This window comes from Epinephelus fuscoguttatus, linkage group LG12, assembly GCF_011397635.1.
Source record: "Epinephelus fuscoguttatus linkage group LG12, E.fuscoguttatus.final_Chr_v1".
Taxonomy (NCBI): domain Eukaryota; kingdom Metazoa; phylum Chordata; class Actinopteri; order Perciformes; family Serranidae; genus Epinephelus; species Epinephelus fuscoguttatus.
The window spans coordinates 14,840,175-14,855,579 of record NC_064763.1 but is presented as its reverse complement, the minus strand read 5'-3'; the positions used below and the strand labels follow the sequence as shown (position 1 = coordinate 14,855,579).

Below are 15,405 nucleotides of genomic sequence, written 5' to 3'. Positions count from 1 at the left end.
CACATAAATACACTTGAGGGTGCCCTGTGTGTCGCAATGAGATGCCAAGGAGCGTGACAAAACATTGGGATATCATGACTTGAGAATGGGAGCAGCTAGTGATAGCAAGTATAAGGTAATGCTAACGCTAAAACTCTGCTTCAGCGTTCTTTTTAATGTTTCAAGATGATAAGTTTTAAAAGCTACGAACCAGTAAAAGCTTTCAAATATGTACATGACGGCTGCATTGATATCAAATTAAAACGGCACATTAAAGTGGAGAGATTTGTGTTCAGCGTGTGTTCAGGTCCTGGGATGTAACCATTTAGAGCATTAACGCACTTTTCCACCTTTGTCCCTCTCTTACCGCTACTCCCCCCTCCCCCCCTTCTCTTCCTTCCCTCCCAAATTGGACAGCATACTCACCCCCTCTCACCAAATATGTTTTATCGTTTTCAAGAAGTGCAGTTAACCTGGCAGTGTTAAAACTCAATGAGCAAGGCCTGTTGGACAAATTGAAAAACAAGTGGTGGTACGACAAAGGAGAGTGTGGCAGCGGAGGCGGTGGCGAGAAGGTTAGCCGCTATGTCGCTATGCCCATGTGACCTTGATGCGGGTAAAAGTCAAATGTGTTTTGTTGGTAACAGGAGCATCTGCTGGGTCGACCCACACAGCTACCTCAAAGTGAAGAGGAAACGTTAAATCTGGAGAGGAGTGCGAGTATTGTCGAACCAAAAATATCCGCTGTTGTGCTTATGTAGGGATAAATTGGGAAAGTAAAACTATTTGGAAACTTAAAAAATATTGCTTATAAGAAGTAAAAGGACAAGACAGTCGCCTCATGTTGGGTGTTTAGCATACTATGAAGCATTGTTTGAGCCGATAGTTTTGGGTTGACAGTACTAGCCTCTGTGTTTGTTCTAAGAAAGGTCCCGGCAGTATGTGCCCGTTCCAGAAAAGCGATGCAGCCGGGGCCCCACTTATATATGTCTGTTAGCTCAGCCCCTGCCCCTTAATATCTCCCAATAAACCCAACCCTTCAAACAACTATCTCAACCAATGAGCAAAGAGACATGTAGCGTAAAGTGGGGCCCCTTCCCGGCTTCGTCACTTTGTGAAGAGTACTGAGCTGCTCTTGTTGGGCTTCTTCTGATTGAATAACATAAAATAACATGTCCTATGATGTTATTTATGTTATTTTCCCCACCCCACCCTTCCCCGTCCCCCGTGATTTGAAGAACGCCTGTAAACCTTGCCGTATTGAAACTGAGTGAAGCAGGAGTCTTAGACAAACTGAAAAACAAATGGTGGTACGATAAAGGGGAGTGTGGACCCAAGGACTCGGGAAGTAAGGTCAGTCTCCACCAGCCCGGGAGCCTCCCCTCCTCTCATTGTCTCTATGCACACTTGTCTAACGCTGGCAGTACTGTTCTGTTATTACAGCAGGCTGGCTGACATGGCGCGCACACACACACACACACACACACACACACACACATATATAACACTCTGAGAAAGAGCGAGTGACAGACATGCAGGTAGAGACTTAAGGCGTAGCCTGAGGGATACAGCATGACAGAAACAAGGCATGGTGCAGCGCTAACAGTTTTACAGCAGCTAAGCTATGTGTTGAAATGCAGATGAAGGCTCACACTCACACTGGTTGTCACCCAAGATGGTCCCAGGGCATGTTCAGACGTTACTGTATGTCACACTAGATGTCAGTACTACTGTACGCCTCAGCTGTAGCAACACACACAAAACACGATGATGATGCACTGGAGCATGGAGTTAGCTGCCACATTTGAAGCAGCATGCACCTTCCACATCAGTCACGTCCCCTTAATCAGGTCCTTAAGTGCAGGACACACACACACACACACACACACACACACACACACACCATCACCTGCAAATGAGACTAAACATGACAGGCAGGGTTTTTTACTGTCCATGTAATAGGATGAATGCCCCTTAAGGATGTAGGTGATTTATCGGAAGGGGGGGTAAATGGCAGGGAGGAGCAGGAGTCAGTGCTCAGAGAGATCAGCTGCATACATTTGAATAAAAGGGGTTAAAAGGTGAATGTCAGAGCTGAGAGCGAAGGCAGCCTGTGAAAATATGGAGGGAAATTAAAGGGCTAGTTCATCCAAATGACCAAAACCGATTTCCTCATTTACCTAGTTACGGATAGCAATGCAGATACTTTAAATTGCATTTTTAAATCGACAGCAACAACCCTTTTCGGGAACAATGGCCGACATTATGTATTCTTCATTCTACTTAATGTAGATCTGTTGTCCTCATTCGTGGACGCTTTTTTGTGCCATCTAGTGGTATTAAGAGCACAATACATAAAAACAAGATGGCGGCCATCTCTGCCAAGTCAGTCTGCAGCCGATCCCAACACAAAAGTGGTCAAGGTCCAAAACCTGATCATATTATATGGTTAAAACCTTTTTTAATTATGATTAATAATGTTTTTAATGTTTGATATGGGGAAAAAAATGACCAATTTTAGCAACAGTAACAACTTCATACACTGTTCATTAGTGAAAACTTGTGTGAAGACACTAGGACTTCATTATCGTCTTGTTTTAGGACATTAGGACTTCATTATCATCTCACTTTTGAGGACACTGGAGCTTAATTATCATTAACAGTGTTTAGTGTTTTATTCTTATCAGGTCCTACTGATCCCAAATAGCTAGGAGAAATTAAAAATGCATACCAAACAAAAGTTTGGGTCTCAGGAGGTTAAGGCCTCTTTACACTGCGTGAGTTTGGGCTGTCTGAGGTGAAAGTTGACAATTGTGGCAGAAACAGGGGCCCAAGACAACACCATGAGAAAACTTTACTGACAGCCATTGTGACCAAAGACAAATTTGGGTGTTTCCTCACAACAGGCTCATTCAAGATGAACTTGACCTCAGGATGACATCAGTCAGCAGTCAGCAAGTTGTAGTCAAGTCGGACAGTTTCCAGCAGTTGTTGTGCCGTTACACAATAACGGTGGCCGGCAGTGAATCATGCCGACTTAAAAAGACATTGAAAGACTATTTCCGTCTGTATCTACCGCAGAAGTAACTGCCCAAGCAGCAGTGTTCAACAACTTCGGCATGAAACCACGTTGGTCATGAACGGGGACTGTAGCTGTTTATTTCCGCATGTAGAGTTGGGCATTTTAACATTGGGGTCTATTAGGATTGATTCACTTTCTGAGCCAGGCTCAAGTGGCTATTTGAGGAACTGCAGTTTTTAGCACTTCAGCAATGGCTTCATTTCTCAGCCTCTGAGATTATTCAAAGTAAATGGGCTGTTGTTTCTGGAAGGAAAAGTTGCTGTTGAATTTTTAAGGTGGTAGAGGCGAAAGCATCAAAGGTGTAGTTTGCAAATATAACCAAAACTATCTGCATGTCGAGCAGCACTAGGGATAAGTGAGAAAAAAAATTCTGTTTCGTGATTTGGTTGAACTGACTCTTTAATTCAAAGAGACGACTGATTCCTCTGAAATACTTTATTGGAAGCAGAAAGATGGTAGGAGATGATTGTTGCAAGCATGGCTACATACAGCCATGCAGCAGTAGCCTGACAGGATAGAGGTAGAGGAGTGATTAGTGTTGTGTGAGTGTGACCAGTTGTGTTTGTGTGTGTGCATGATGTGAAGTTGATGTGTAGTTTTTTCCACATTGTCCTATCTGTGTATAAATGTTGAGTGTTTTGTATACACTCTGCTAAAACCAGCGCTGACTTTTGTTGTTTGCTCCTCTCCCCGCCGGCTACAGGACAAGTCGTCCCAGGCCCTCAGTCTGAGCAACGTGGCGGGGGTCTTCTACATCCTCGTCGGGGGCCTGGGCCTGGCCATGCTGGTGGCCCTCATCGAATTCTGCTACAAGTCGCGCAACGAGGCCAAGAGAATGAAGGTGGAGGCCCAGTCCCAACCCCAGTCCCAACACCCCCATTACCACCACCACTACTGCTACCCCTGCCAGAAAGGCAGCCCCCACCATAGCCCCGAGCCTAGCCAAAGCCAGAGCCCAAGGCCCAGCCCGGGCATCCACAACTTAGCCGAGTTTAGTGAGGTTTTCAATAGTTATGGCAGCGATGGGGAAGCTGATAAGATGTAGTTAGGGTTTTCCTAGAAGGTTCGCCCAAGCTTTGCCCCCCCATCCCCCCCACTAGCTCCCTGCACAGAGACTGTAAGTGAAACCTACCATATCCCCGTGCTAGCTTTGCCATGCTGAGTGACTGTCGTGACCAGTGGCAAAAATGCTTCCCACTTCTCTGTCTTATCTGCTCACCGTGTGGTCATGTGACGTTCTGGTCTGCGTTTTCGAGCTTTTTCTCTCAGTGTGACAGGAAGCGATGAGTCATCCTCAGACATGACGTCGCCTCTGCTGCTTCGCAGCTTGTGTGGCTGCAGACGTTGGCCCTCATTTATCAAGCGAGCATACCGTGTGACCCATTTCCCTGCCAAAATATAAATGTATTACTCCTAAATCTGGTGGGAAGATAATAATCCTGCCTGGTTTTTATAGGAATTCAGTGTTGATTTAATGCCATGATTGATTGCCCTCATCAAAATTTGATTCAGTTTTTAAGTCATTAAGGATGAAATGTAGAAATGAAAATCAAGCTTACACAAATTAAGTAAGTCTAGTTTAATTGGCATGCAAAAAAATACTTTTCGAAATGTATTACAGGTTAACACATGGCACTTAAATCTGACAGAATTTGAGTGTTACTATTCAGACCGGCAGCTGTGGACTCGTAGCATCTCAAGAGGTAGGAAAGGCGTGTTAAATGAGGACCAATGTCTTTACTTGTACACACACGTCTACCCTTGTGAGGACATTTCATCAAACTGCAGTACATTCGTCCATCTACTGTCTAGTTTGATGCTCCAGTACCTTGTTTTCTTCATAAAGAATCAAAAGTTCTTGTGAGGGCCTAAACACACACACTCACACACACTTGAACCTGAGTAATACATGCTATAGCTGAGGGATTTCACTGTCTCAGGTCTGTCAGTTACAATAGGCCATCAATGTACAGTCACAGAACAAATTTAATGAGGAACCAGCCCTGAGCAAACAGGAAGCCCCATATAATAAACCCCTGTTTTAACACTGTACATTGTCAGGCCAAAGTTAAGTGAAGTATCCCTCAATGCTGAGCTGACTTTATTAATGTGAGCTGTTTGCTCCGGATATTTCCCCCAGGTCCTCGACCATTAGACTCTCAGATATCTTTTCACACTCGGTGTGTATCTGTCCAACGTGGTTATGTGTCCCCCATCAGCACTTCAGCACAAACTCTTCATTAGCTTGACTGTTGCTTAGTCAGCTTCCCTGTCCCACTGCCTGCAACTATCACTCACTGTGTAATAACTCTGTCGCTAATGGATTTACATGTAGTATGGGGCTGGCTTGATACTGTACTGAATGGCTATGAAAGGTGTTCTGCTACACTAATGTATCTATATATTGAACTGTACAACTGTACTGTGATGTTTTTACACATAATGTTGAAGCAGATTGGAGTTTTAGTTCAATTCATCTTTCGTGGAAACAGAAGTAATCTCACTGATTAATGGACATGTTGAGTTGGGCAGACACAATGCTGGAGGAAATATAAACATTCCATACATTTTGGCATTTAGCTAGGCTAACTACTGTAACATAATACAGCCAGACTAGAGTTTGAGTCAGAAGCTGAAGTGCTGGGCTCCATAAAGTTTTCCTCTTTCACTTATCTCTTGCGTTTTTCACTGGGCCTAATGCAGAGTTCAGACTCCATGATATCAGCCCAATTATAGTCTGATGAGGCATTCTACGGAGTCGGCTCGGATTGTGAACGACAATGAGTGCTGTAGACGACAACCCATTGTTTTACCTCGCGTAGTGTGTCATAGTACGCAACACCTGACACAGTGTCTGTGATGCTTCACAACGTCCCGACAGAAAGTCTAGCATGTTTGATTTTCTTTTTGTCGTACACGACTGCTCCCGTCACAGCCGTCATTTTGACCAACAGGAACACAGAACGATCTGCTGCCGTGGACAACTGTATAACAACAGTCTAGTCTTTTATATATTTCCTCTAGGGATGTTACCACACAGAGTGAAAAGGGAAAAATGATGGTGTGAAACAGCAGAGGCACTTTGTCAACCCACTGAGCACTGCCATTAGCATCAAGCTAACAAACAATGTTATTTCTTCATAATGGAGGATATAAAGGAATAAAATCAAAAAATAGTGTCTTTTACTCACCACAACTGCAGAGGGTACCAGCTTCATTTGAAACAGACTACATCATAAACGGGCTGTTATTTATTAATCCCTCTATGTGTTTATATTTTTACTTTTTATGCACTCCTGTTTCCCTTGATAAAGTTAATGTATCACATCGTCATTTCAAACTCAACACTCCCTGTAGCTGTTCAAATTTTAAAGCCCATTATAACTTTGGTTGAGAGAAGCCCTTCATTTTCTAAAAAGGCTTTTATTGTGAAACATTTGTAGGAACTTGTTGTGGAGGATTCAGTGACTTGTATGTTTGCGTGCAGCACTTAAAATGTAGCTCCTGCCATCTAGTGGCACGTTTTTGTTACTACAATTCGGCTGGCACATGAACAGACACAGTGACTGAAATAATAGTAATAATAATAGAAATAGGACAAGAATAATTGGACACATCACACACGTCATGAAGGACGACCAGGGATGATTGGTCATGGACCATCATGTAGTGTGATATGTCTGTCAGCCAAGTCATGGCAAGATTTTATGACCCTGCAATCATCTAATCTGACATAGTGACGGTCAGAACAGATAAAATGTTGTGTAGTGTGAACCTGGCATAAAGCCGCAGAGCTGCATAGATCACTACGGCTAATAATAGCCCCCAGACAACCAAATTACAAGTGTGATGTCTCCACATCCTATTTATTTTGATTAAAAAAGAAAATCAGGGATCATATCATCAGAGCGCTGCAGGGATGATGTTTTGCTCTAGGCTGACGCAGAAGTTAGCATCGTCCTGGTTCCTTTGTCAAAAAGCCTATGGGTAGCAACTGTGGCTAACAGGGGTAGCCATAGCTACAGCAACTTCTTTGATGAATACAGTGTTATTATAACAGATAGAAAAGATGTCAGAGTTTCAAATATTTGCAGGTAACATAAGAAAACTACTTTATTCACTAGGAGCTGTTGGGGTCCCAAAAACTTGTTGCATTTTGAAAACTTCTGGATAGAACAAGGACTACATATGAAAGAAATGAATGGCGATAGCTCCGTCTCTTTCAGAAAAAGGTTAAGCTTTGTACGGTATATTGATTGAGGATAATCTCTAAACACTTTTGGCATGAAGATGTCCTAAAACTCCAATCTGCAACTGTACAATTTTTCTTATTTTCACCTGCTCCGTGCACAAACCTGCCTCTTTATTTCTCTCCTCAGCTAACATTTACAGAAGCCATGAGGAACAAGGCTCGTCTGTCCATCACAGGCAGCGTCGGGGAGAACGGACGGGTGCTGACACCCGACTGTCCCAAGGCCGTCCACACCGGGCCTCCCCTCCGCCAGAGCTCCGGCCTCGCCCTCGTCTCCTCCGAGCTCCCGTGAAAACCAAAAACCTCTCAAGTGCCTTATTCCAATAACAAGAAAAAAAGACAATAATCACACCGCCCACGAAACTACCAGAAACTAACCACGAAGAAACAGGATTGACACACCCAACAGGTCACCTCCAGTGGGCGAGACAGGACCGACGGAGACGCAAACAACAAATCCCACTGTTAGAGGTTATGGCTTGTTGCGGCTAGATGATTTCTCTCGGAAATCAGTGGAAACCAGAGGCAGAACAATCTCAATTTTTTTACCGTGTGGAAGCGTTTGAATCAAAGGGTCACGGGAATCTACTGGAGCCATTCAACCTTTACCGCTCCGGTGATGTGAAGAGGAACAAGAGGGGGAAGGAAGTGAATAATATCATGATATATGATAAAGATGACGACCAGAAAACTGTAAACTTGAAACTGAAAACTGTGCATTTTTTTTGGATTGCTGTGAATTGGCAAAAAAACTGAACCACAATCAAGATTGTTTTCAAACTGAACAGTATTTGCTACACAGACATGAGCAGCGTTCAAGAGACAACAATCTCAGTAGATATCAGTGACACTGGGAGGGCTGTAGCCCAGTGCCGTGAAGATATGACGAAAAATATTTGTATTCATAATAACAAAAATGAAATCTATTGGTATCGAATATATGAGCAAACATAGGAAACTGTGAAAATAAGTAAATATGTATATTCCATGAAAAACAAAATGAAGACTTTAGCTGTACATAGGGACGACTGTGTAACATGCTTGCTTTTTAAACAGATGTACATAGCAGATACTGTAGTGGACAGACAGACAGTTCTTTTTTTGTAAATCATCTTTAAAGATTTTATTCATCGCAATAATGAAAAAGATGATGCCACTTGAAGGAGGAGACGTGTGGAAGGCAGTGTTAAAATTTGTTACGTGTTGAATACTTAACTGTATTATATAGGAACATTCAAACTCTAAATGTGAAGGGGTATCAACTGCCCAAATATTCTGATACCTGTTGCATACAAATTCATTAATATATTCAACGATGAATGTTAAGTAGCTCCACCCCCAATCCTTAAACCACACCCCTCACTGTGCAGATGTAGACCCAGAGAGTTGCTCATGAGTAGAGCTTTATAAATCAAGTTTCCGCAGTCAGAATATAACTATTTTTTTCATTCTTTGATCTATTTTTTGTACTGAGAAATTAAAAAGAAACTGTCTGTCTCCTGGTTTTAAATGTCGACAGTCAAGTACTATCTGGGTAGATCTATTAGACCATTATGTGTGTGGAGACATGAGTCGAAAAAACCATGATGGGGAAATTGAAAAATGCCATTTCTCTCTCACTATATGTTATTTTAAGTGTCTATTTCCAGTAAGACGTTTGAACCTGAGCTGATAAAGCCACTGTTTGTATGTTGAACAATGATTATAGAGCCCTTCCTTATTGAAACACTGTGGATCCTCCAGGGAGGCTGGACACTCTGTAGCAGAAATGTATTTGCTCCAGTCTCGCTATGACTGAAGTGTCCTCATCTCTTTTTTTGGAAACTGGAAGGACAATCTGCAATAGGTTACAAGAAGACACATCTTCAGCAAACACCAGCCAACGACAGCGTTGGTTCTAAATGTTTTCATTTATTCCCGGTTCTTATCTGGTCCGTTCCCGTGCACATGCTGTGGCTGGACAGGGAAGTTTGCAGCGGAGAAACCAGCGGAAATATTTCAGGTCATGCCTTTTTTTTTGTCCTGCCATCTGTCTTTAGAGCTGAAGTGTAATATGGCATCTTATTTTGGTTCACTTGTACATCTTTATTTTGATCTTTTTTAAGTAAAAACGAATTTCAAATTGCAATGTGCTGTGTCGTTATTTGAAGCATGGTTGATAGTTATGTTTATGCCCTGCAAGCATGGGTGGATCCTGAGACAATGGCCCCCTGGGCATAGACGTCTCCTACACAGGTGCAAGACACGCACAGTGTTCTCAGAGTTAAGGATGCTTCCTTGGTTGGACGGGTCCTTCTAAGTCAGGTCCCACAAGACGCGAGGCAAGACTCCTTGCTAGTGTAAAATGAGATCTATTGTCGTGAGGATGTATCCGATAGATTGTCTTGTTTTTTTGTGTTCATTATTTTGGTGCAGCTTCTGCAGTGATGCAGATGCTGCACTGGTCCGTCGTGGTGAAGAGGGAGCTGAGCTGGAAGGCAAAGCTTTCAATTTACTGGTCCATCTAGGTCCCAACCCTCACCTATGGTCACAAACTCTGGGTAGTGACCGAAAGAACAAGATCGCGGATACAAACGGCCGAAATGAGTTTCCTCAGAGGGGTGGCTGGGCTCAGCCTTAAGAGATAGGGTATGGAGTTCAGACATCCGGAGGGAACTCGGAGTAGAGCCACTGCTCCTTTGCGTCGAAAGGGGTCAGTTGAGGTGGTTCGGGCATCTGATCAGGATCCTCTTGGGTACCTCCCGCTGGAGGTGTTTCAGGCATGTCCCACTGGTAAGAGGCCCTGGGGCAGACCCAGAACACACTGGAAGGATTACACATTTCATCTGGCCTGAGAACGCCTTGGGGTCCCCCAGGAGGAGCTGGAAAGAGTTGCTGGGGAGAGGGATGTCTGGGGTGCTTTGCTTGGTCTGCTGCTGCTGCAACCCGGCTCCTGATAAGCGGATGAAAATGGATGGATGGATTATTTTGCATCCACATAACTTAATATTAACTACATTCATATAATGTTTACATATTTTATTTTGCTCTTTACGTTAACTTTGGAACTATTTAATATTCCGCACTTTACGTGAAGGTATTGAGAGCTATGATTAAGTTTGGCAGTGTGACATTTATAAGATGTGAGATGCCACTATTGTTGTCGATGTTCTTTTTTCGGCCATTAAAGTGGAACAAGTTAAACAGAGAAGCTGTCCCTCTGCTCTTACTTCGCCCACGACCCTTTGATAGTTAATTCAGTAATTCGTAAGTTTCTAGGTAAGACAGGAGAGAGAAACCTGCCTTACACTAGCATTCAGTGAACACCCATTGGAACAGGCTAGCGAGTGTCCAGGTGTGTGTCATTTAAGAGGCCCAAAATTCAATTATGGGCAAAAAATTGGGGTTACTTCATGCCTGCTGAGGATACACACATTCATCCTTGAAAATTCTCTAAAGGAAGGACTCGGTCCTCAGTAGAATTCAAAGGACCCTTGACACTGGAACAGTCCTTCAGTGGGATTCGATGACATAGCCTCCTTAAAATTAAGCAATTTAAGGATCTTTCCTTGACTCTGAGAAGCACCAACAGACTTTTCGCCTTTTGTTGTTGTTGTTGTTTTACATGTCTTTGTAGTTGTTATGCATCTTTTTGTGTCTCTGTGGTAATTTTGTCTCACCTTGTGGTAGCTTTGAGTCTATTTGTAATTGTCTTGTGTCTCTTCGATATAACTCTGTGTCCTTTTTGGTCATTTTGTTGCTTTGTAATTATTTTGTGTCTCTTCTCAATTCCTTTGCATCTCTTTGTTGTCATTTTGAGTCTCTTCCTGGTGTTGATTTGCAGGTGAAGGGCAGGGGGGCCCTGCGCCTGTGTCTGATACGTCCGTTCAGTAATCCATCCAGGTCTGCAAGCAAAATATGCTGACTAGTGCCACATTGTATCAATATTTATTTTCCTTAGTGGATGAATCCAAATGTTTTGGCGACCCCTTGACCAAAGTCCCCAGACCCCCAAGGGCCACCAAAAGCCTCAGATCTGATGTGTCACAACTGCTTTGTAACAAAATTCTATGAATGCTAACTTTGTTAGGAAATATGTACCACTAAAGCACAAAATGAACGGTCCTAAAGGAATGGTTTGACATTTTTGGAAATGCACTTATTCTCTTTCTTTCCCCAGGAAGTCTCCACTCACATCCAAGAAGTATTAAATTCTCAAATAGTGGACAGGGCCTTTATTTACCTCAACTGCAGAGGGTACCAGGCCTTTATTTGAAGCAGGCTTATACTAGAGAGAGGCTGTTATCTCTAGTCCCCTTTTATATTGCTGAATTTATTGAATTGAAGTCATGGCAATGTGTATTATTTTAAGTTAGCATACATGTTTTATAACAGGCATCTGGAGTTTAACTATCCTGGCTTATTTTCCACAGGCCTGTATTTGGGACCGGCCCTTGTTTGGGACTGGCCATTAATTGACTACCAGCCTGTCTTTGAGAAAATATGGTAGTCCAGCACATAACCCTCCTGTCAAAACATAAAATGTCACTCTTACAGTTGGGTTTGGGTTTAAACAGGTTAAACAAACAAGATATAATGTGAATAAGTTAGCTTTAAAGGGTCCTGGGTCCAGCGTTAATGGTAAGCTAAGCTAACTGGCTGCTGGCAGTAAACATCAAAGTGTCAATCTTATTTGTAAAACTAAGTTTCAAAAAGCAAATAAATCTACTTCCCAAAATGCGAAACTGTTCTTTTGAAGTGTACTACTTTATTTTCTGATTTTGAGTCCCTATTTTGAAATTTAGCTTTAAGCCCTTTATATTTTCATCTAAAAGTGTGCATATCTGGTGCATATATGTAGATAAATTAACATTTAATCAATTTACCACACATCAAATCTGAGCTCAGGTAGTACCAGGCATATACACCGATCAGCCAAAACATTAAAACCAGTGGTAGGTGAAGTGAGTAACATTGATCATTTTGTTACAATGCATTGTTCTGCTGGAAAACTTTGGTCATGGCATTCATGTGGATGCCACCTGACACCCTCCACCCACCCAAACACCACTGTGGGCCAAGTAAAATGAGCCCACAAAAGCTGCTCAGGGATGGCCTGAGGAATGTGACAAAAAGCTCAAGGTGTCGACCTGGCCTCCAAATCTCCCACACCCCAATCTGATTGAGTGTCCTGGAAAGTCCTGGTACCCCACCTCAGAACTGAAAGGTCTCAAATGATCCGAAGCCAGCACCCCAGTGCCAGACACCCCAGGACACCTTCCAGAGGTCATGTGTCCATGCCTTGATATGTCAGAGACAAGTCTGATCCAGGGAGGCCCCACCGTGGATTAGGGGTACCCCTGAGGTACCAGCACGTCCCATGAATGTTTGATGAGATTTGGATCTGGGGAATTTGGATGCCAGGTCGACACCTTGAGCTTCTTTTCAATGTTACTCACGTCACCCACCACTCACTGGTTTTAATATTCTGGCTGATCGGTGTAAATGTACAAACTTCCTGAAAGAGTGAGAGGAATGGAGAGGAATGGATGGGTTTTGAGGAGCCAAATTTCCCATTTGAGAAATATCAAAATATATCAGAAATGTATTGTAATGTACATGAAATGTATTCAGCTCATAATCTAGAAGGCATCTCGTTTCAATAGAGCCAGACGATGTAAAATAGTGACCACTGTGGCCACAAGTGGTAACTATAGGTTAAAGGCATATTGATATTTGTGTGTGATACTTGATGTGTTTAGTTATGGTGCATTCGTTTTGTACTCGGAGGTCGGAAATTCCCAGTTCCCAGTCGGAAGCTTAAACTTGAACGCACCCTGAGGTCGGATTTCCAACTCGGAAACTCGGAGCAACCACATCAACCCCAACTTATGAATTCAAAACGGCTGCCACTCACATACATAGTGAGTAAACCATAGAGTAAACACTCTGCTAAAGTACTGTTTATAGCAATTTTATCTTATTTGTTTTACATTAGGTCAGCCTCATCTGCGGCTTTTATCAGTTGGAGTGCATGATGGTTTTGAAGATGTCTATACTCCGAAAGTGCAAGGGAAACGAAGGCTTTCTTGCGGGCATTCATGTTTTGTTGTCCACCGTCGTCAACTAGAACGCAAAAACTGTTGTCAACTCGGAGGTGATGTCATTCCCACTTCCAACTTCTGAGTATATAACGAACGCAGCATTAGGATGACATACAATACGATGAGGGGTTTTTTTTTTTATCATATTTTGGACGTCATACTATACTATTAAGTTTTTATCACATTCTGGACGACATACTATACTATGACGTTTTCATGACATTTTCGACGACATACTATACTATGACGTTTTCATGACATTTTCGACGACATACTATACTATGATGTTTTCATGACATTTTCGACGACATACTATACTATGACGTTTTTATCATATTTTGGACGACATACCATACTATGACTTTTTTATGACATTTTGGACGACATACTATAACGTTTTTATCATATTTTGGATGACATACCATACTATGACTTTTTTATGACATTTTGGACGTCATACTATACTATGACGATTTTATCATATTTTAGACGACATACTATACTATGACGTTTTCATCATATTTTGGATGACATACTATACTATGACTTTTTGATGACATTTTGGACGTCATACTATACTTCGATGTTTTTTTCATACTGTGGATGTCATATTATACTATGTCGTTTTTATCATATTTTGGACGTTATACTGTACTATTACGTTTTCATGATATTTTGTACGACATACTATACTATGATGTTTTTGTCATATTTTGGATGACATGCCATGCTATGACGTTTTTATCATATTTTGGACGACATACTATACTATGACGTTTTTATCACATTTTGGACGACATACTATACTATGACGTTTTCATGACATTTTCGACGACATACTATACTATGAAGTTTTTATCACATTTTGGACGACATACTATACTATGACGTTTTCATGACATTTTCGACGACATACTATACTATGACGTTTTTATCATATTTTGGACGACATACCATACTATGACTTTTTTATGACATTTTGGACGACATACTATGACTTTTTTATCATATTTTGGATGACATACCATACTATGACTTTTTTATGACATTTTGGACGACATACTATACTATGACGATTTTATCATATTTTAGACGACATACTATACTATGACGTTTTCATCATATTTTGGATAACATACTATACTATGACTTTTTGATGACATTTTGGACGTCATACTATACTTTGATGTTTTTTTCATACTGTGGATGTCATATTATACTATGTCGTTTTTATCATATTTTGGACGTTATACTGTACTATTACGTTTTCATGATATTTTGTACGACATACTATGCTATGACGTTTTTCTCATATTTTGGATGACATACTATACTATGACGTTTTCATCACATTTTGGACGACATACTATAACATTTTTATCATATTTTGGATGACATACTATACTATGACTTTTGGGGGGTGCTTTTTTATGACATTTTGGACGACATACTATACTATTACGTTTTTATCATATTTTGGACCTTATACTTTAATATGACGTTTTTATGATATTTTGGACGTCATACTATACTATGACGGTTTCATCACATTTTGGCCGACATACTATACCATGTCATTTTTTTTTCATATTTTGGACGTCATACTATGCCATGAGTTTTTTATGACATTTTGGACAACATACTATACTATGACGTTTTTATCATATTTTGGACATCATACTATACTATGACGTTTTCATCACATTTTGGACATACTATGACATGTTTTTCATATTTTGGATGACATACTATACTATGACATTTTTATCATATTTTGGATGACATAGTATACTATGACGTTTTTTATCATATTTTGGACGTCATACTATACTATGACGTTTTTATCATATTTTGGACGACATACTATACTATGACTTTTTTATGACATTTTGGACAACATAGTATACTATGACGTTTTTTTCATATTTTGGATGACATACTATACTATGACGTTTTTCATCATATTTTGGACGTCATACTATACTGTGGCTTTTTTGTGACATTTTGGA

At 41.3% G+C, this 15,405-nt stretch overlaps 1 protein-coding gene across 4 annotated transcripts in view; it reads left to right on the top strand.

The window, feature by feature from the left end:
- Positions 1 to 9,377, top strand: part of gria4b (glutamate receptor, ionotropic, AMPA 4b) — a 198,330-nt gene extending 188,953 nt beyond the window's left edge. Inside the window, exons 14-16 of one of the 4 annotated variants that reach the window (XR_007450696.1) lie at positions 440 to 554; positions 3,765 to 4,178; positions 7,441 to 7,512. Coding sequence is in view for 3 of the 4 variants with exons in the window: in XM_049593051.1 (XP_049449008.1) it covers positions 1,218 to 1,332; positions 3,765 to 3,902; positions 7,441 to 7,605 (418 nt within the window). In the remaining variant the exon portion in view is untranslated. Of the gene's footprint in view, positions 1 to 439; positions 555 to 1,217; positions 1,333 to 3,764; positions 4,179 to 7,440 lie in introns of those variants that run through there. The other 3 variants (XM_049593051.1, XM_049593050.1, XM_049593052.1) reach the window with 3 other exon arrangements.
- Positions 9,378 to 15,405: the final 6,028 nt, after the last annotated feature.